At 34.3% G+C, this 21,975-nt stretch overlaps 2 protein-coding genes across 2 annotated transcripts; one reads left to right on the top strand and one right to left on the bottom strand.

The window, feature by feature from the left end:
* The first annotated feature begins 1,514 nt into the window (after nt 1–1,514).
* On the top strand, nt 1,515–3,830 carry LOC111395678 (60S ribosomal protein L8-like). The gene is made up of 2 exons (XM_023021785.1): nt 1,515–2,033; nt 3,305–3,830. The coding sequence occupies exons 1-2, from the start codon at nt 1,594–1,596 to the stop codon at nt 3,645–3,647; spliced, it is 783 nt and encodes a 260-aa protein (XP_022877553.1). The 5' UTR covers nt 1,515–1,593; the 3' UTR covers nt 3,648–3,830.
* A 3,614-nt stretch (nt 3,831–7,444) lies between these two features.
* On the bottom strand, nt 7,445–18,292 carry LOC111395677 (organic cation/carnitine transporter 4-like). The gene is made up of 2 exons (XM_023021784.1): nt 17,786–18,292; nt 7,445–8,831 (listed from the first exon to the last, which is right to left on the bottom strand). Exons 1-2 carry the CDS (start codon nt 18,207–18,209, stop codon nt 7,651–7,653), a joined length of 1,605 nt encoding a protein of 534 aa, XP_022877552.1. The 5' UTR covers nt 18,210–18,292; the 3' UTR covers nt 7,445–7,650.
* Between the last annotated feature and the right edge of the window lie 3,683 nt (nt 18,293–21,975).

Raw genomic sequence — 21,975 nt, 5'->3', positions numbered from 1 at the left:
CGAGTGGCACTGATTCTTTGATTCCCTTGCACGTAATGGTTTCTTGAGTTACATAAATGGATAAACAAACAATTGAAATAAAAGGAAAAAAAGGATTAGTGCACCAATAATACTTTGGAATCTTTATGGGGCAAAAATGGTTGACACCATGGACATTCGACAATTTTAAATAAAATTAAAATTATTACCGTACTATTTAAGTTGAATTGAGCAAGTATGATCAACTAATTTAAAAAGATAATTCCTCTTGACTCAATTCGATTCACTTATTCTAAAGTTTCTGAACTCTGGTACAATCGAGAAAAGCTCAAACTTGTTATTCTTTGTTCAATTGTTTTGCCACATTGCATCGATAGCACGATGAACAACTAATATAGTGCATGTTTGGTAGTGATTTTTCTCTCCAAAAAATTAATTTCTTTTATTATTATTTCACTATTTCAATCGTCATTTTTGACTTTTTTCTTACATGTAGGACTCACTTTTCTCCTTCACGATCAAAAAATCAATTCTCAAAATCACTACCGAACAAGCCCATAGATAGTTTTTGATAATTTTTAGTTTGTGATAGTGGAATAACACGAGAATCAATGAATCATGCAAATTAAAATGGGGAAGATATGATGTGAAAGGTAGATAAATTTGTTGTTAGATGATAAAAAGAAAAAAAGACTGAAATTATTTTAAAAAATTGAAATATATATAAAAAAAAATGTCAATTATTTTATCTTATCATTTTAATGTACTAATGATTTTATATTGATAAACAACATTTTTAGTAGAATTTTCACTTATGTATATTTTCCATTTCTTCTTTTGTCTAAATACTAGGGCATTTTGTGTTTGTGAGGACACATTGAATTTGCACTTATGTTTTAATAGGAAAAGTTAAGCTTGAGGTTTCCGACTTTTCATGTAGAGCGTTTATGGACCACAACTTTCAAAAGTAAAGTTCTAGGTCTCTAAAAATTTAAATACTTGAGGATCCTCACACAATCGATAACATCTATATAGACATTAATCTCTATTGAATCGAAAGAAAGTCCTCCAAGTTCTAGCTTTAAGTCACGCGAAAGTCGCGTGCGATTTATCAATCATATTGATTATTTCGACTATCTGGAGACCTAAATTATATATTTATTTATGCTAGGAATTCTTAATCTTACGGATCCATAATTACGTCACGTGAAAGATTGAAGGAGTTAAATATTTTATATTTCAATATGCTTTTTATATTAAGTGACTGTATGACATTTTTCACTATTAAAAGACAACTAAGAAATGAAAAATTGTAAGTGGAGAGTGAAACCAAACTACTTTTTCTCGGTCGGTTTTGATTCTTGCCTCTCATCATAAGTAATTATTATTTTTATTTCTTATTTTCTCAAAATGTGCCAAGCTTTTGGACCTTCTCGGCCCCTTTTCATAATAATGGGCTTCTTATCTTGGGCCCATTTGAGTTAACAAACAATACCTAGGGTTAATTCGGCTCTCTAAAACCCTACCTATAACCCTACCTATCTCCCCCTTTCTTAATCTCATTTCATCGCTTCACCGCAGTCTGCTTCCCATCAGGCACGCAGAGATACCGAAATGGGTCGTGTAATCCGGGCGCAGCGTAAGGGAGCAGGATCCGTTTTCAAGTCCCACACCCATCATCGCAAGGGTCCGGCCCGATTCCGTTCCCTGGACTTCGGAGAGCGCAATGGCTACCTTAAGGGTGTGGTGACAGAGATCATTCACGATCCTGGACGAGGTGCGCCACTGGCCCGCGTCACCTTCCGCCACCCCTTTCGGTACCAGCACCAGAAGGAACTATTCGTGGCCGCCGAGGGTATTTACACTGGTCAGTTCCTTTATTGTGGTAAGAAGGCCAATCTAGTGGTTGGTAATGTGTTGCCTCTTAGAGCCATCCCCGAAGGTGCCGTCATTTGCAACGTCGAGCACCATGTTGGTGACCGTGGGGTTTTCGCTAGGGCCTCTGGGGACTACGCTATTGTTATCTCACACAACCCCGACAATGGAACCTCTAGGTATGTTGTTAAATACTTTCTCCTCTTAATTTATATGTTGTTTGTAAATTAATATCATGCTTGCAAATTATTGTGGTTCTGGATCTGAATTTTAACAACACTGGACGTTTCGAGAAGTTGGGAATTTATAATCTGTATCTGTGTTGAGTGGTTTACAGATTTCGTTTTAAAGTACTCATAAGCATTACCCCGATCTGTTTTGCAATTTGTTTATAGGGTACCTTTGGGAGTTGTTATTGGTGGAAAAATTATTGCTTTCTATAATTTGCTTGGTCTTCACGCATCCAGTTCATTTAGTTTAGTAGTCGTTTGATTGTATAGACATGAAACTCTAGGAAACAAAGTATTGTCCCAGTTACAGTGTTTCTTAATTTTATTCTAGCTTCTTTTCCCCTCCCAAGTGGTTTTGCAATAATATGATCAACCTGTGGCTTCCGTTTGTCAGAAAATTGATGAGACTACTAAAGATTTAACAATCTGCTGCTCAGATATTTTGTCCTTTTGATGATTTTTGTGGTACATGTGATTATGGCAGTTTTTCTTTTAGATTTGAGACGAACTTAAGAACAGGAATGGTGCATTTATGATTGAAGTAGTTTCTACTAATGCAAAAGGCCTATGTACTGCCTTTTTATTTATTTATTTATTTATTTATTTATTTTCTCTCTCTCTCTCTCTCTCTCTCTCACCGTGGGTGTTCGGGCCGCTTATGCGCATCTTGACTAATCCTATGGACCTTGAAGTTTACAGTCAGGTATTTACCTTAGTGCCCCCGAGGGGGACTCGAACTGGCTTTAAAACAAATCTCTTTAATTTTCGTACTCATTTTTCAACCACACATACTCACAATAATATTTTGCATGTAAACCCAAAATTTTTCCCTACCTTTTAACCAAACGCTCTATAAAGATCACTATTCAAAACATTTTTTCTCACTAATGTCCATCAGACAGGGGCTTATTTTGCTGTGACAACTAGTAATTTTATTATGGAAATACCCTCGTGGGCATCAACTTTGCTTAGCTATATAGTTGGTGATATTTCTTAATTTATGATTTTTATGAAACACATTTCCTTGTTCCAGGCTTCCACATATTATGGACTGTCGATTCTGAAAGGCTATTCTCAATTTAGTTTAAATCTTAAATTATGTCATAATGAACTTTGGTGATTTTAAGAATAACTTTCTAGTGATAAACCAAAACTGAGAAACTATGTTATGGAGCATCTGCTCGTAACATCGAGGTTTGACAAGTTCTTATTGTTGTCAGGATTAAGCTTCCTTCAGGAGCTAAGAAGATTGTGCCCAGTGGATGTCGTGCCATGATTGGCCAGGTTGCTGGAGGAGGACGTACGGAGAAACCACTGTTGAAGGCCGGGAATGCCTATCACAAGTTCAGAGTGAAGAGGAACAGCTGGCCTAAGGTTCGTGGTGTTGCTATGAATCCTGTGGAGCATCCCCATGGTGGTGGTAACCATCAACATATTGGTCATGCGAGTACTGTTCGTCGGGATGCACCACCAGGGCAAAAGGTTGGTCTTATTGCAGCTAGGAGGACTGGTCGTCTACGTGGTCAAGCTGCTGCTACAGCTTCTAAAGCTGATAAGGCTTAGGTTAATAATGAATGATATGCGGATTTCAAATTTGTTTGCTGTCTTCTTTTTATTATGTCTGAATCAGAATCTTTACATGTTCAATTGTGACGGCTATGGTAAGGATTATACTAGATTTTGTTTCAATTTGCTCTATTAATTTCTTTCAGTAATCGTTAATTGGAACCTTTTATCTTCCTTCAATGATTTTTGTTTGGGAAATGATCATTTTCTCATTATACTGTTGGTTTGAGTTGGTTAGCTAATATTCGTATCGTTTGTTGAATACTGTGCATCTAATGTCAGTGATGCCATGTCTGTGGCACTGCCAGAAGATTACTGTGCTTGTGTCTTTAAGATTTGATCAAATGATTTAATTGAATTTCAACATTTTGCTACAATGCTTCAGTAGTTGCTGATATGTGTCACCATGGGGAGCAGTGACAACTCCATTTCCCATTCTTTTAATTTCCTAGAGTGATCTCTTTTTTTCTGCTACAATGAAGTTAGTATTGCAAGCCTTGGTTGTGCTTACTCTCTTCTTTATCTGCTTATGATGGAAATTGTTCTCTCTCCTCCCTAAACATTCACAATTATAGTTGCATTTTGTTAATTTATGTTGCATATCTTTCAGCCTGCAAATCTGTGACCTGTTCTCATTAACCACCTGTTAGAATCTGCCCTTTTTTGATGTCAATACAGCACCTAATTGCACCTGTGCGCATGTATAATTCTATAATTCAGCTCACAATATGGATGATAACGGACATTCTCTTGATTAGGAATTTTGAGGTTACATTCTAAAATTAGCTGTGTTCAACCTTTTCTAAGGTTTGACAAAATTTTAAGTTTCCGTTTAGGGAATTGTAAAAAGGCTTTCTTTAAATTTTTTTGATAATACTTTTTTTCAAATTCATTTTCAACCAAATTCTTCCTATAAATCGTTACATGTTATTGGATAAACTCTCACTTGACATAACGAGTAAATTCGATGAAAAAACAAGAAAAGGCAAAAAGGAGAAGGAATTGTACGTTTTAAATGCATTTCTTAGTATACCTTTTACATATTTTAATTATGTATTCAGATCTTGATAAGGTCGACATATTGATAATTAATTCAAATCTAATTGTCAAGATACAAAGTGGTAGATTTGCTAATCTCATGTCTCTCTTTCAATTAACAAAATAATAATAATGCCATTTAGCATTCGTGTTTGGGCACCAGTTTCTGTGGTTACAAGTTATGAGATCAATTAAATGAGTCATTTAACTTTGTATTTAAATGAATATATTATTTAATTTCATGTACGGTAAAATCTTGATAAATAAATGTTTGATAAATTTATAATCTAATTTAAGTTTGAGCCGCATTATTTACATAAGAATACATTTTTGAAAAAATTTTAATTTTTTTTTTTTTTTTTTTTTTTTTTTTTTTTTTTTGTGGATCAAACATGGCCAAAATTCTTGTGTCCCAATTTGGGTCAGTGTACTAAATTAATAACTTCGTTAAATACATGAGATAATAATCATTTTGAGATACTTTAGGGCCTGACAAATATATAAAATAATAACTGCTTGAATTCATGAAAGTTCATTCTAATAGCTTTAGAATTTATGTTCCATGCATATATGAAATAACTTGAATAGTTGATTTTTTAAAATATTAAACTTTGAAGTCAATGCATTTACATTAATATTTCTATTTAATGTATGTATACGTGTGCTTACAAATTAAATTTTGAATTTCACAACATTTAATAATTTTTTTTAAAAAAAAATCCAATATGTATTATGGTAAAAGATGATATAAATTAATAATAATTTTCTCGATACCAACACTATTGTTTTATAGAGCTTTTACTGTAATTTCCCACCCAATAGTGATGAGTGATTAATAGTATCACTCAATTAAAAAATAGGAAAATGGTTGTTGGTCAGGCCCAAAGCCAGGGTGCCGAGGTGTTTTCACCTCGACCCTTGGATCTGAAATTAAAAAAAAAAAATGTATGAGATCGGGGGCTGAGGTGATGCCACCTCAACCCCTTGTCCCTGAATCGATTATTGAGTCGGGCTCAGTAGCAGAGTTCTAAAAAATATGTAATTCATCAACTATATTTTTAAAGGATAACAATTGTTAGTGAAAGGGAATATTGCTATTGAGATCTCGAAGCTAAAAAAAAAAAAAAAAACACCACTTAGGTCCTCAATCAATTTATTTACGCAACATGCTGATTTATTTTCGTTTTCAAATTTTTTTGGTGTTTTCTAATGTTTTTTTATTTTTGGAGTGACACAATGATGTTATACCGCAGTGTAATGCTATTCATATACATGGGAGTCAAGCACTAGTTTATATAATAATGACATGACATTAAGTAATATTTTCGTTTAAATACAAAGTCACATGACTAATTTAATTAAACAAAAAAAAAGTACAATCATCTAAATTGGTGTTAGATAATATTATTTTATTCCATAATACGGTATTTGTCAAAATGGTTGGCTATGCTAGGTGTACTTAAATTGGACCTAACCAAGGGTTTATACTTGACTATTTGATTGTGTCGAGTTCGATTTTTTAGCCATAAAGTTCGATCAACCTTGAGCTGGACTTTCACATATTTAACATCCCTACCGTAATGATCCCTTAAATAAAAGGATTGTGTAAATAATGCCACTTTAATAGAAAATGGATGAATTCGTATATCAAATTTAGACTTGTTTGATACACATTCTCTATTTTTTTTTTCAAACTTATTTTGAATTACACATTTTATGGGATCTATAATTTTTACCAAATTTTGTTAAGAATCTTTTCCTTTTGTTTAGCTAAATCAAACATGGGCTTGATGTTAGGACGCATATGCCAAGAAAACTTAAATAGGGATTTAAGCAGTACATTTTATAAAGTTTGGGTTCTCAATCTGTAATTGCCACTCTCCAATCACCAAAAAAAACTGGATCTTTCCCGCCGGCGATTCATGGGACCTCCACCATTTAAAAACGGGATTTGCACGGAATAAAATTGAGATATGGTGGAGCATTAACTTCGATTATATGATAATGACAAAAAATATTTTGGTTGAAAAGCCGAGCCACCCATCTATAAATTACAAATTGCACAGTTGATTTTCGAAAAAAGAAACACAGATGAAACACGCACAAAAGCAGAAAAGATAAATCAAATGGTTAACACTAATCACTATTTTTCGTAGATAATATAATTACTCATAGGTTGTTCCTAATCTTTGTTGCTATTGGGTGTTTTGTGTATAATTATGAAGTTCTTCTTGTGTTATGGTTCTTGCTATAGTGGGTCAGGGGCTCAGCAGCAGCCGCCGGAGAAGGAGATTGCTGGTGGCGCCAGAAGCTCGGCCCCGCGTAGGGCGGAAGTGAGGAAGGGCCGCCAAGGAGAGGCGTTTTGGGGTTATTGATTGGCGGCCATCTCTTTCATCAATATCGGGGGACAACGTCTTGCTGGAGAGGGTTATTCAACAGCCGCCGCAGCGGAGCCTTAATAGGAAGGGTGGTGGAGCACCCATTTCACACAGAGATCGTGCCCATTCGTCGCATCAAAATAATGCCCGGTAACATTTTTCTCCAACTCCTATTTCAATTTTATTGAGAATAATGCTTAGTTTGTCGTGATTATTGTCTCGTAGATGCAGAATTTATATATTTCTTAATATTGTTTTAGGATCAATCATTTGTTTGAGTTAACTTGGTAATTTTACGGTGAATTATTTTACGTTTTGATTGACAGGCGAGCTCCAGTTCCAGCAGTATTGCCTACAAGTTACCCTATTATATACATATAATGGAATCGTTCAATTTATATCAACATAGAACTTGTTCTTGTTTCTTTTACATTGTTTTAGTTTTGTATTATAGATCTGCAGCATCTGCTTACGTCGGAATCTGTAAACAAAGAAGGGAAGCTGATACAAAACACTAAACAGGACTATACGGAGTACTGTACAATATTTTATGAGTAGATCTAGGTACGTCACATTCAATGACCTTAAACAACCATGCTCGAGCTTTCTCCATCTTGTATTCCTGCCATTGTGTCATACAAAGGCTTGTTTAAAGTTTCTGGCAAGTAAAATGCTAGAGTTCCTCCTGCAATCCCACATATCCCGAACACCACAAAGGGTATTCTATCGCCAATCACCACCACGAACGGTGATAATATGGCTCCCATTTGGGCAGCCTGAGTAGCGCAACCTAGTGCTGCATTCCTTACGACCGTAGGAAAAAGTTCCACCATATAAACGAACAACAGATTATAAGTTCCGGCCATGCCAAAAATTCCCAGAACACCACAGACCATTCGGAGAATCTTCCATGTTCCATAGCCTTTTAACAAGCTCCCCACAATGCAAAATATCCCACTGAACCATTGTGTGCCAATAGCTAGGGGCTTTCTGCCAAACTTGTTTAACAGAATAGCTGTTAAGAAAAATGCAGGCATTTCCGCTACAGCATTAAGGAGAACGTTAAGATATATGTTGGTTCCGAGGTTGACCACATTCAAACTTAGGCCGTAGTAAACAACAGAACACAGGAAGTTGATGGCCACTGCTAGGAGTAAACGAATTCGTGTTAGTGGCAAGTGAAGTACATCTATGAGGGATCCGGTTATGGTTGATTGTGATTCCGATTCTGCTTTACTTTCACTTTGAACATTATCTGGAACACTGTTTGCTTCTTCATCAAGGGCAAGAAGGGTGCCATCAGGGAGGTGGTTTCCATTCGTTTTAGCGATTCTGTGCATAGTCTTCATGGCCTGGTTCATCTTTCCTCTAATAAGACACCATCGAGGGGACTCAGACAAGAAAGGAAGTATGATAGCAGCGAACAGAGCAGAGGGAATGGATGATGCAATATAGAGGGATCTCCATGATTGAAAAATATAAGCTATACCAGAAAGCGTAGCTATTCCCCCCGAGAAAAAATAGAATGTGGACATGCCGGCAATGCCACGCATTGTAGGGCCAACAGGCTCTGTGGCTAGGACAAAAGCACAGAGGCCAACCCCTCCGGTGCTGAAGCCGGTCAGAAGGCGTAATAGGGCATAAGTCCAGTAAGCTGGAGAAAGTGCTGTTAGACAACCGAAGATTGCATTCATGATACAAACAACTAATAGAGAGCCTTTCCTTCCCAACTTGGAGTCTGAGAGATGACCAAATACTCCTGCACCTGTAAACATGGGCACAAGTATTACATTCACGTTCCAAATTCAACACTTAGGCTATACTTGATTAATTCTTCTATTCATTATGAACTATCCTCCTGGAGTGTTGCTATTGGACATGCAAAACTTATGGACTTTTTCTTTTAAGGAAAACAAAACACAAATTCAGTGGGTTTTCAGGCTCCACCAGGGACGGCTGATTGGGGTTTGGATTCCCCAACCATATATATAAAATTAAACTTTCAAAAGCACGACGAAGTGGGCATAAACTTGACCTCCCGAAAGCGAAGAAATGCTGCATATGAAGGAAAGGATTAAGAGGGCATAAAACCTACAGCAGATTATACTAAACTTAAGTTCCTAAAGCACATTAAGAAGTCTGATTAAAATAATAATAATAATAATAATAAATTAGGCTTCAAATTTGACAGCAGATTTGAGTGGAAAGAATTTATGTTTATCATTCGAGTTTAAATACATCCTTATGCTCTTCTTTCCCATTTATGTAAAAGTGAAAATGAAGAATATAGTCATTACGGGCCCCACACAAGAGATAGAAATTCAAATATGGTGGTTTGATGTGGTGAATAACGATAATATTTTTCATTTTAATGGAGAAAGAATATTGAGAAACAAACAGGGGCTTAGAAATAATATAATTAAGTGATAAGTGCATATCTTTAAGATAAAACAACATTCCATTGGGGCATCTCAGACTCAAGTTCAAAATGGAGTAAAACGTCAATTTGGTGTGAAAATGATGCTCCAACCAGACTTCAAATCTTCACTCCAAATTAAAGTAATGAACAGTGTCACTTTTCATTTTTGTAACACATAGTTTTAATTATTTTCCATTTTGCCCTTCATTTTATACTACCACATATTAATTTCTATTATATCAAATTTTAAATTCTTTTATTATTTAGAGTGCATTTGATTACCAATATTTTCCATGAAATATGTGTTTTTTTTTCACATAATTTCCTACTTTTGTACTGTTTGATTGACAAATTTTTTTTTTTGTGGAAAATATTGTCCTGCATCTGGTCACACGATCATATTTTCCTTGAAAAACAATGAAAATATTTTCTTTAGGGAGATGTGATTTTTATTTTTCAGGTAATTTACTTTCTTTCTCTCTTTCATATATTCATTCTCTCTTATCTATCCACAAAAAAAAAAAATGATAACTATAATATTTTTTAGGTTAATAACTAAATGGACCAAATATATTTAATTAACATTATTCATATAAATAAGTTTCAGGCAATTGAATTGTTTAGGATTTATTTTCTTTCCATGTAAATTTCATGCTCGTAATTAAACACACTTTTAATAATTTATATTTATATTTATTTTAGTTAGATTATTATTTTTATTAACATTTATAATTTTTGAAAGTTTTATGTTATTATAATTTTTTTTATTGTGACGTTGATGGTAATATATATATATATATATATATATATATATGGATGTATGTATGTATGTATTAAGCGTAATGCTTTTTCTAAATTTATTATGAATTTGATACTTAATTAAATGTAATTCAAAATGGCCAGACTCGCTCTAATGGTGAAATTGAGAATCATCCAAAAGCTTAGGGGCTGTTCTCTTTACTGTTTTCAGGCTCTTTTCTGTTTTCTATTTTTCAAAATGGTCAAAACGTATTCTCTTTCTTATTTTCGAAAATGAGTTTTCACAAAAAAAAAAATCGACTAAAAACTCAATACTGACTTTTAACCAATTTTGAGTGTTTTTCAGCCAAATAATGAAAACACGAGAAACAGATTGAATCCACTAAAAACAACCCATCTCTTTTCCTTCTCTCCATGCCTTAACAGCAGATGTAAGGCACTGCCTAGGGATTACCCTGCCTTCCAAATCCCAGATCGAAGAATATCGAAGGCTCTGTAAGAATAGTTTCCCCTCTCTTTCTTGCAATCACGTTTTCTTTAGTGAAAATTGATCAACGATTCCCTGTGCTTTGTAGAAAAAACAAAGTAGATCTTTTAGAATGTTTTCTCCCTTTTGATTTTTGATTCTTTCTCGTTACTGAATCAGATGGCACCACGTCGCTTAGGTATTTTCTTCTTGGCAGTTTTCTATTTTTTGGAGTCTCCAACGCAAGCCCAAATGACTTCGATTAATTTCTTCTTGGCAGTTTTCTATAATTTGCATGTCCAACTGACAAATTGCTATTTTAATTTTGTGCTGCAAGTGGGCTTTTCTTTACCGAGCCTATTAACTTCAATTGGTTGTGTGGTAACAGTTTTGCAATCGGCCTTTTCTAATTAGTGTTTGCAGCAATTTCAAATGAGTTTTTCTGTTGTGAATATTAATTCTGGCTTAACAATACATGGGTTCTTTGTAATGTTAACGTGTAGGCCAAGATTTGATTGGATAATGATTGTTGCATTAATTTATTTTTTTTGGAGACATTTGTCTTTCTTTTCACCGGATTAACTTAAATGAATTAAGTTGCAGACATTGTCCTTTGGTCTTCAATGCTTAGATGATCATATTTTGTGATAATTCCAACTGTCTTTTTTGAAATTGGTTTTGTAATTATAATTCAATAGATTTGATTGTAATGGTTCATGTTCTTATGTCAGGGTTGTGTTTTGGAGATTTTATTTTAATTTTTTGTTTTTGGGTTCGCTATAGGCTATAGTTCCATTAAGAGGTAGTTCTCTAAGTAGGTATTCCTTTAAGAACCTTATAGCAATTGAAAGACTATAGTCTAGCAGGAGCTTCTTAACTCAGTGATCTCCACAGGAAAATTCTGACACTTTCTTGCTAAATATTTACAGGCTATAGTTCCATTAAGAAGTAATTCTCCTAGTAGGTAATCCCTTAAGATCCTTGGCCAATGAAAAGAAATAGTCCAGCGAAGGCTTCACAATTCAATGACCCTCACATGAAAATTCTTGAGAGTTTATCGCTAAATATCAGCACAATCATTGGCCTACTCTCATAAATTTCCAGGAAAGCTTAACATAATTTGCTAGAACATTAACTAGTAAAGATAAAATGCACCAAAGCTGTTTATAAGTTTGTCAACACTTGATATTTGCATGAATAGGATGACCATAGGGAAAATTATAGTCAATGTTCTTTATATTTCATTCTATTAGCACAATGATGGACTAATAGGTTGTTGTTTATATTCCTTTCCAATAGGATGACCATAGGGAAAAGTATAGTCAATGTTTTTGATGCATTCTTGTTTTACTTACCTGACCCATGGTTAGGAAAGGTCACAAAGCTTTAAAATCAAATGCTGTCATTGAGGTTTGGTTGGTAAGAGAATGGAAAGTGGGTTTGTTTTCTTTGCTGCCTACTAAGCTACTTGCCAAGTTTCTTAGAAAGGAGAAAGCAATTGAGATTCAACAATTGTGGTGTTTTCTATTCGAGTGCTAAATATTCTTCTTCTTTTTCGGGGATTTTGTTTGCAATATCCAATGTTTCTTGGTTAATGGATCTATGCAAATTAGTACTATACGCATCTAATGACAATTGATGGTATGTGACTATAATTAAAATCACACAATATGTCCTCCTCAAATCGTCCATGGAAGGTCTTATGTATTTCTTGATAATTTTATGTATATTCAATATAGTTTCAACATGGGTGGTCACAAAGTTAGGAATAAGGAACCAATGTCATGGTCAGACGAGAATGAACACGTTTTTATCGAAATTCTTTACGAGAAAGTCAAATCAATCGCATTGCAATGTTCTACATTCACGAAAGACCAATGTGGCAGAATCAATGAGACCATGATAGGTTCAACAAAAATGGATTACGGCATAGATAGATTAAAGGGAAAGTGGAACCGCTTACGTAAAATTCATCGCATGTTTTTTGAACTTTTGGAACATACAGGTGTTACATGGGATCCAAATACCAATAAAGTTAATACTGCACAGGAATTTTGACAACACTTTTATATGGTATATATATTTATTAAAGAATATTTAGCAGGATTACAGTTACTGGAGGATTAGGCAATGCCTCCACTCATCTTCCAAACACATCAGAGGAAGAAAGACAGCTAGAAAATGATTTCTTAAACAGAGGAGTGCATGTATGTGTGAAAAATGATGATGAAGTCGATGAGGTTTCCTTTTCTCTTCAACATGATAGAATTGGTACATCGGGTGAATGTCGACGTAAGGAACCTAAGATCAGTAAAAATGATAAACTTGAGGTCTGCATGGCACAGTGGTCACTTGTGTAAAGTTTGAGGAATGAGAAAACTAAACTTAGAACACTTTACCTAAAAGAAAAGCTTGCAAAGATCCAAGGAAAATCATGTAATCAATCGGATAATGAAGTTAATAGTTAAGAACAAGAAGTTATACATTTAGATGCTAGTCAAACAGCTCAAATGGGACAAGTCAGGGATCAAATTGTTACTCAAATGTGGAATGATTACTCAAGATATCGTACATTTATATTTTGTGTAGTGTCTACTTGTTTTGACATGACACGTAAACTTCTAATAGATCTATTAATCCGTGTTGTCAAATTTAATTTAGGTTGTGTTTTTTATATCTGTTAAAAATATTTCAAAATTCACCAATTTCAAAATTTATATGTTATTATATTATATTAACATTAAACTATTAAAATTTATTGAATAATCATATTTCTTGAATAAAATATTATAAAAATATTCTCAAAATTTCAAAGTAAACACGTTTTTCAATTTTATGTTTCCAAAAACAGTTTTTCAGAATGATATAAAAAAACGTATTTTCATTAATTTCAAAACAAGCATTCAAAACACCAAACTCAAAATGAATTCAAAACTCAAAATCACAAAATTGGAACACAAAGAAAACAACCCCTTAATCTGTTAGGCAAAAAATCCATCTATTATAAAATCGCTCAAGAACTTGCTGACTTGGCCGATTGCAAGAAACCCGTTACAATTATGGTTTCATTGGTTTAAATTTATAAAACACGCCTTGAAATTCATCTTTTGATTTTTATTGTAATTTTATTTATTCTTTTCTAAAAAATCACTGGATGGATCCCATTTCGACCCATGTTTGTCCCTTTTTTTTTCTGACACTTTCTTGCTAAATATTTACAGGCTATAGTTCCATTAAGAAGTAATTCTCCTAGTAGGTAATCCCTTAAGATCCTTGGCCAATGAAAAGAAATAGTCCAGCGAAGGCTTCACAATTCAATGACCCTCACATGAAAATTCTTGAGAGTTTATCGCTAAATATCAGCACAATCATTGGCCTACTCTCATAAATTTCCAGGAAAGCTTAACATAATTTGCTAGAACATTAACTAGTAAAGATAAAATGCACCAAAGCTGTTTATAAGTTTGTCAACACTTGATATTTGCATGAATAGGATGACCATAGGGAAAATTATAGTCAATGTTCTTTATATTTCATTCTATTAGCACAATGATGGACTAATAGGTTGTTGTTCATATTCCTTTCCAATAGGATGACCATAGGGAAAAGTATAGTCAATGTTTTTGATGCATTCTTGTTTTACTTACCTGACCCATGGTTAGGAAAGGTCACAAAGCTTTAAAATCAAATGCTGTCATTGAGGTTTGGTTGGTAAGCGAATGGAAAGTGGGTTTGTTTTCTTTGCTGCCTACTAAGCTACTTGCCAAGTTTCTTAGAAAGAGAAAGCAATTGAGATTCAACAATTGTGGTGTTTTCTATTCGAGTGCTAAATATTCTTCTTCTTTTTCGGGGATTTTGTTTGCAATATCCAATGTTTCTTGGTTAATGGATCTATGCAAATTAGTACTATACGCATCTAATGACAATTGATGGTATGTGACTATAATTAAAATCACACAATATGTCCTCCTCAAATCGTCCATGGAAGGTCTTATGTATTTCTTGATAATTTTATGTATATTCAATATAGTTTCAACATGGGTGGTCACAAAGTTAGGAATAAGGAACCAATGTCATGGTCAGACGAGAATGAACACGCTTTTATCGAAATTCTTTACGAGAAAGTCAAATCAATTGCATTGCAATGTTCTACATTCACGAAAGACCAATGTGGCAGAATCAATGAGACCATGATAGGTTCAACAAAAATGGATTACGGCATAGATAGATTAAAGGGAAAGTGGAACCGCTTACGTAAAATTCATCGCATGTTTTTTGAACTTTTGGAACATACAGGTGTTACATGGGATCCAAATACCAATAAAGTTAATACTGCACAGGAATTTTGACAACACTTTTATACGGTATATATATTTATTAAAGAATATTTAGCAGGATTACAGTTACTGGAGGATTAGGCAATGCCTCCACTCATCTTCCAAACACATCAGAGGAAGAAAGACAGCTAGAAAATGATTTCTTAAACAGAGGAGTGCATGTATGTGTGAAAAATGATGATGAAGTCGATGAGGTTTCCTTTTCTCTTCAACATGATAGAATTGGTACATCGGGTGAATGTCGATGTAAGGAACCTAAGATCAGTAAAAATGATAAACTTGAGGTCTGCATGGCACAGTGGTCACTTGTGTAAAGTTTGAGGAATGAGAAAACTAAACTTAGAACACTTTACCTAAAAGAAAAGCTTGCAAAGATCCAAGGAAAATCATGTAATCAATCGGATAATGAAGTTAATAGTTAAGAACAAGAAGTTATACATTTAGATGCTAGTCAAACAGCTCAAATGGGACAAGTCAGGGATCAAATTGTTACTCAAATGTGGAATGATTACTCAAGATATCGTACATTTATATTTTGTGTAGTGTCTACTTGTTTTGACATGACACGTAAACTTCTAATAGATCTATTAATCCGTGTTGTCAAATTTAATTTAGGTTGTGTTTTTTATATCTGTTAAAAATATTTCAAAATTCACCAATTTCAAAATTTGTATGTTATTATATTATATTAACATTAAATTATTAAAATTTATTGAATAATCATATTTCTTGAATAAAATATTATAAAAATATTCTCAAAATTTCAAAGTAAACACGTTTTTCAATTTTATGTTTCCAAAAACAGTTTTTCAAAATGATATAAAGAACGTATTTTCATTAATTTCAAAACAAGCATTCAAAACACCAAACTCAAAATGAATTCAAAACTCAAAATCACAAAATTGGAACACAAAGAAAACAACCCCTTAATCTGTTAGGCAAAAAATCCATCTATTATAAAATCGCTCAAGAACTTGCTGACTTGGCCGATTGCAAGAAACCCGTTACAATTATGGTTTCATTGGTTTAAATTTATAAAACACGCCTTGAAATTCATCTTTTGATTTTTATTGTAATTTTATTTATTATTTTCTAAAAAATCACTAGATGGATCCCATTTCGACCCATGTTTGTCCCTTTTCTTTTTTCGAGTCAATGCTCAAAACATTAATAATTTTAATAGTAATAGAATATGTAGTTAAATAATTTTTGAAATACACTAGTTGTTGAGTGAAAAAAAAAAAAGGAAAAAAGAAAAAAAATGGACTTTCATTTCGTATAATCCTTGATGTAATGAGTTGAAAATGACTAAATAAGATGGTGCGAAAGCATAGCACGATGATTTGAAAGTATCATTTAAATTGGATGATGAAAAGGACGATAGCTATGCAATAGTGGATTCTTAAAGTTTCTAATTTTATCCCAAAAGCAAACACACCTTTATCACTCCCTTCTTCGCCAAAAGACTTTGTTAATTAATATTTACACGCTTTTGCCCCTTCGTAGCAATTACTTTCTTTGCACAATCACTTTTAGTTCAAAAAGTTCACATTTAGAAACTACTAATAGGACATGGATGAAAATAACATTTCAACAAGAGGTGTAAAGAAGTCGAGTTGAGTCGACTCGCAAGCTGAAGTTTGTGGCTTGCGTGTGGCTTGAGTAAAAATCAATCAAGTATTTTTTGGTCCAAGTCCAGTCGAACCAAAAATATGGGGCTCGGCTCGGGTCTTTTCGAGTTGAGCAATCCAAAGGGAACTGTGCCTTTTTTAAAAAGGCAGCCACATATTAAATGGCAGCTGTCTTTTCAAAGGTAATTGTGGCTGCCTTTAAAAAGTAGTTGAAATTCAAGACAAGGGCCGAAATGGCCCGTGTTAGTGTGGTTGACAGGGGACATCGTATGGCTCGATTGGCTCGAGCTCAGGCAAACACTTGAAAATGAAGTTTGAGCCGAATCGAGCCGAGCAGAGCAGAGCGCATAGCTCGCTCAGACTTTTTTCGAATCGAGCTGTGGGCAGCTCAAATCGGCGAACCAGATTGACATCCTTATTTATCACTACTTTAAGCCCCTTTTTGGGTAAGATTAAAATCAAAATTTAAGTAAATTTTATTTAAAATTGATAAAATATATTGTTAAAAAATCGATAGAAATTATGAGTTCCATGAACTGTTTGACTCCAAATTTGGAGAGTTAAATTCAATATCTATTTTAAAAAGTTAAAATAGAAAATTTCTTGAAGTTTATTTTTAAATATTAGTTCTTTAAAATAAAGAACGTTTTGTATCTAGATGATCTCATCCATGAAATCATGTGGGGGAGGTTCTCTAGGATGTGGTGCAGCTCTTAAACTATATATAGATGGTGAAAGTGATTGATCAAGAAACATGATAGAAAGGAGAGAAACTTCAATAAAGTGGTTGCACCATCCATCCAATGTCGAGGCGCCACCTCGAGGGTGTGTGGTGGCTACCCATGGAGGTGGCGCACCTTTATAGGATGGTTGCACCACGTTACTTAGTTTCTTTCGATAGATAGACATGTCAAAAAGTCCATTTAATTACCAAGTAATAATAAAATATTTGTACTTCTGATTTAAATCAAAGAAGTAAACTATTTTTAATTAGCTACTACTTGCTTAAAGATTTGTACTACCTCCCCAATCAGGATAGAACTAGACACATTTTCATTTTAATAATAATTTGAGGAAAATAAGAAAGGAGTTGGAAGGGTCACTGACCTATCATGCAGCCACCAAAAAACAAGGACTGAACCAATCCAACCTTGTATTTCTGCCCACAAATCAGTCCAAATTCAGCCACCGTGGAGCTTCTTGCACCACCAATCCATTTCCACGAACCGGGTTCAAGCTGGCACACGCTCTTCGACTCGGACAAGCATCCGGCGGCAGAACACTGCCACGCCGGTTCACGGTCGGCGAAGATCATGACCATGGTGTGGAAGGCCTCTAGAGCCCAAGCCAAACTTGTTAATACGAAGTGCCTCAGCTGCCAGTAACCAAACTCTCCACAGTGTTTCTGCAGCATGTCGTCTATGCATATTTTCTCCGGGTTGTTGGACACTCCGGCGACTGGACGGAGAAGCGGTGACCGGAGGTCAGACTGAGTGGGGCCCAAAGATCCACAGTCCGACGTTGTCGACATAGATGTTAGTCACCTGCAGGTTTCTTCTTTTTACTTCACCAGGGCCTGAAGGCAATTAAATGAGTGCAGAGGCAGCAGTTGTTTTGGGGGCTTAAATAATAAATAGTAACCCCAAAGTCAAAATCAATAATTAATTTTAATCACATAATTTATAGATTTCATCAATTTTTATCAAAATTTATTAAAAATTTGATTTTAATATCCTAACTGGCTAAAGAACAATTACTAACATGTTGACCAAATACATTGTGGGTGGGGAAGACTGGGGGATGAGTTCTATGTTGACTCTATACATCGCTAGTCCGAGTGGACGTCGTGTCTGGATAAATCCGATGAGTTCACACAATTATTACAAATTAATGCTGAAACCCCTAGATTAGTGCTAAGTAATTTAAACTTTAAACATGACTCATTTATATTTTTTTTTATAATGTTACTTAATGAACCCTAAATTAATGCTAAGTACCAATGATGCTGAATAATATTTTTTTATAATGTTCAATTTGAAAAGACCTTCACACGAATAAGCTTAAAAAATGAAATTATTTTTCCATGTCGCTTATATAAATTTCACTGTCACAGTCTTCACCACCTCTTGTAACATATCGTGTTACATTGTAATCACTTTCCAGTCACTACTATTGTTGGACATGATCCGGTTCGGATCGGATCGGATCGAATCCGAAATTCGTAGGTATTTAGTAAGCGAAACCTTGGGTCCGAATTTAATTATGGAATAGTTCGAGTTCGGTTTTCAAGTTCCGTATTATAATTAAATTTTTTTAATATTTATAAAGTTACATTAATTCAACTAATGATATGTTCAATATTAGCTTTTACAAAATAACGTACTCTAATCTTATGTGTATTTTGCTTCTCTCTTTGTTGAGTTTTTCATAAATTTGATTGTTAAAATCATATAAAGAGGAAGATAGCGACCTCAAAATAATTAAGAGAGACATTGTCGAGCTCCAATTCGATTTCTCTAAAACGGTAGAAATAACACTACGGTAGAATAACAGATTTAGATAAAATTTAGGCCAATTTGATTAAGTTAGCTTTGAATTGGAAATTAGAAATAGGAAAAATCATATTTTTAGGTTTGAGCTAAATTAATTAGTAAGTAAATTTATTTAGAAAATAAAATAATTTGATTTATTTAAAATAAATTAATTGAAAAAATTAGGAAGATTTGATTCTTATTCGATTTTTCGGTTCTAGATCTAAAATCGAGACCCGAACCAAATTCTTTAATTTTCGACTCAGATACTTGTTTCGGTATTTAACATAAGAAAAATTGCTCAGTTCGATTTGGGAGTTTTGTCCACCCCTAATCACTACTAGTAATACAATATGTATCACCCACCATCAATAAGACCACCTCCACCGCAATCTACATCATAACGCAATAATCACTTAGGGTTGAACAAAGTTTTGTTTGAGCGATTTTTAAATTATACTCAAATTAAACCATTTTCAAAGGTTTGAAAAAATTCAAAATCAAACCAAATCGTTTAATTTTGCAAATCAAACCATTTTTTGTAGCTTGATTTGGTTTCAAACAATGATTCTAGTGATATAAATATAACATATTTTAGCATCTGTTTGATGATCATTATTTGAGAAAAATAATGTTTCGAAATAGTGATTTTTAGGAGATTGTATGGTTAAAAAGTAGTAAAAAATTTTAGGTTTATATGTAGAATATTTTATTGTGTGGATGTGTAGTTAAAAATGAGTATGTAAAAAAGAGTTTTTCAAATAATGATTATCGTTTTAACGGATTTATGTGGAGATTATATATTGCAACCGCTCCGATGAACGCTTTCATGCAATCGAGCAAGAATGGAGACATTGTTAAACTGAATTACAAATATGAAAAACTTCCAACTTTCTGCACCCTATGCTGGAAATATATTGACACTTTTCTTCAATGTATGGAGGAGGTTTTACCCATCCTTCGAAATCCAGAACACTAGTTTGGCGAATGGCTAAAAGCTCCATCGGGAAATCGATTTAAATTCCGAAATTAGAAAGCTTTGCTTGAACCACCGCCTGCTTCTGAAGTCCGGGCTACCTCTTTATAACCAAAATAGTACATATTCTGATAGGGGATGTAATCTCGCTGTGCAGGTGATGCCACCCTCGATCACACCTGACAATTACGTACTTTGCCCATTGGCAGGATCAATACTAGGATAATTCAAATTCTTCTTCGTCTTTTTCTTCTACTTATTATTTTTTTGTGTGAGAGAGAAGATTTTTTTATTTTTATTTTTTGGGGCACAGCGGGCTAGAGCAAATTGGTTGTCAAAAGAAGCCAGAAAATGGTTGATAGATAAAATGTCACAATAGGTGCTGACAAGATGCAATTGAATGAAAAAATTGACTGTATTTAAAATAATCCAACGATAAAGTGCCGTGTACCATTATGTCAAGGATCATGATGATTGTATTTGGAAAGATAGCCTCATTTGCTGACCTCCGATGTTCAATTCGAAGGGAAGCTAATGCTGCTGCTCTCTCCCGATTTCAAGGTAATGTGTGACTTGATAGCTCCCTAATGAGCATTGTAAATGTTCTTTCAGTTGATACAGATGAATAATATATTACTATTGTTGAATACCCCCCCCCCCCCTCTATTGTAATAGTCTTTCAAAGTCTAATGAAGTTTATAGAAGCCCTTAAAAGTAAATTTACAAAAGATATGAAAGATTTTCATGAAATTTATAAAAGTTAATGTTGTGGAAGCTCTCTCAAAAGGATCTTCAAACGGTGGTTTTCCAGGCTCAGTCCAACGTACTTTTCTCTACTAACAACCAATCCAAACGGCTCCAAACCACAACAAATTGATTCACCTTGGTTGCTATACAATCTTACCCACGTAGGACAAGAAGGGATGATGATTTATGATCACAAAGGATAGGAAAAGACATCACAAAGATATACTATGAAAGAACTACCAATTGCACACGTTATACAAGGGTTTTGGACATTTCTGGAGACCTTTTTCTCACACAAAAAGGGGGCAGCCGGGATTCACTAGTTTCTTCTCTCAAAATCATACAATCATCATATCAAAGAGGCTAGGGTTATATTCATATATATACTCTAGGGTTAGGCTTTAAGTTGGGCTATTAAAGGGGTAAACGAGCCAAGATTCAAGCCATCCATAAGGAATACAATTGGGTAGGGTGTAGCTCATGGACTTGGTTGCTAGACTTATTTCATTCATCGGCCTATGCCTATGAAATAATATTAACCCACGTTAACATCATAGCCCGGGATTTATTGGGTATAAAAAACCCAACAAATCTTCACCTTGATTCCCAATAAATCTGCAAGCAATCAAAACACACAGTTAACACTTGCATAATCAAGGTAGCCAATAAAATTAGATTACAGACCTTACCTCGTGTTTCCAACTTGAAACACATACCATACCTGCTCCATGACTGGGGCTAAGGTCAAAAAACACCAAGTAGAAGCAAATATTTAACAGTAAACAATCAAGAGCAAATACACATGTGATGACGATATACTATAGGATAACACACACAGATCTTTTCAGAAACATGTTCACATAGAACCATAGATTAACACCAAGTGAATCAAACCACGGTCAACCACATATGTAACACATGCATAAATGACCCTAAGAAAAGATCTCACCACACTTATCCTATCCCATTCCGTGTTGCTCACACCTCAAGAACACATATCTCCTCTCATCGCCCACCACGCTCACTAGACAGATCACTCAACT

This window comes from Olea europaea, chromosome 6 (genome assembly GCF_002742605.1).
Source record: "Olea europaea var. sylvestris chromosome 6, O_europaea_v1, whole genome shotgun sequence".
NCBI classification, from domain to species: Eukaryota; Viridiplantae; Streptophyta; class Magnoliopsida; order Lamiales; family Oleaceae; genus Olea; species Olea europaea.
This window is presented reverse-complemented; position numbering and strand designations above follow the sequence as displayed.

Coding starts and splice junctions, on each gene's coding strand:
- LOC111395677 (XM_023021784.1), bottom strand. CDS start 18,209: ATGTCGACAACGTCGGACTGTGGATCTTTGGGCCCCACTCAGTCTGAC. Junction 8,832..17,785: donor TTTTGGTGGCTGCATGATAG/GTCAGTGACCCT, acceptor CCATGTTTACAG/GTGCAGGAGTATTTGGTCAT.
- LOC111395678 (XM_023021785.1), top strand. CDS start 1,594: ATGGGTCGTGTAATCCGGGCGCAGCGTAAGGGAGCAGGATCCGTTTTC. Junction 2,034..3,304: donor CCCGACAATGGAACCTCTAG/GTATGTTGTTAA, acceptor TATTGTTGTCAG/GATTAAGCTTCCTTCAGGAG.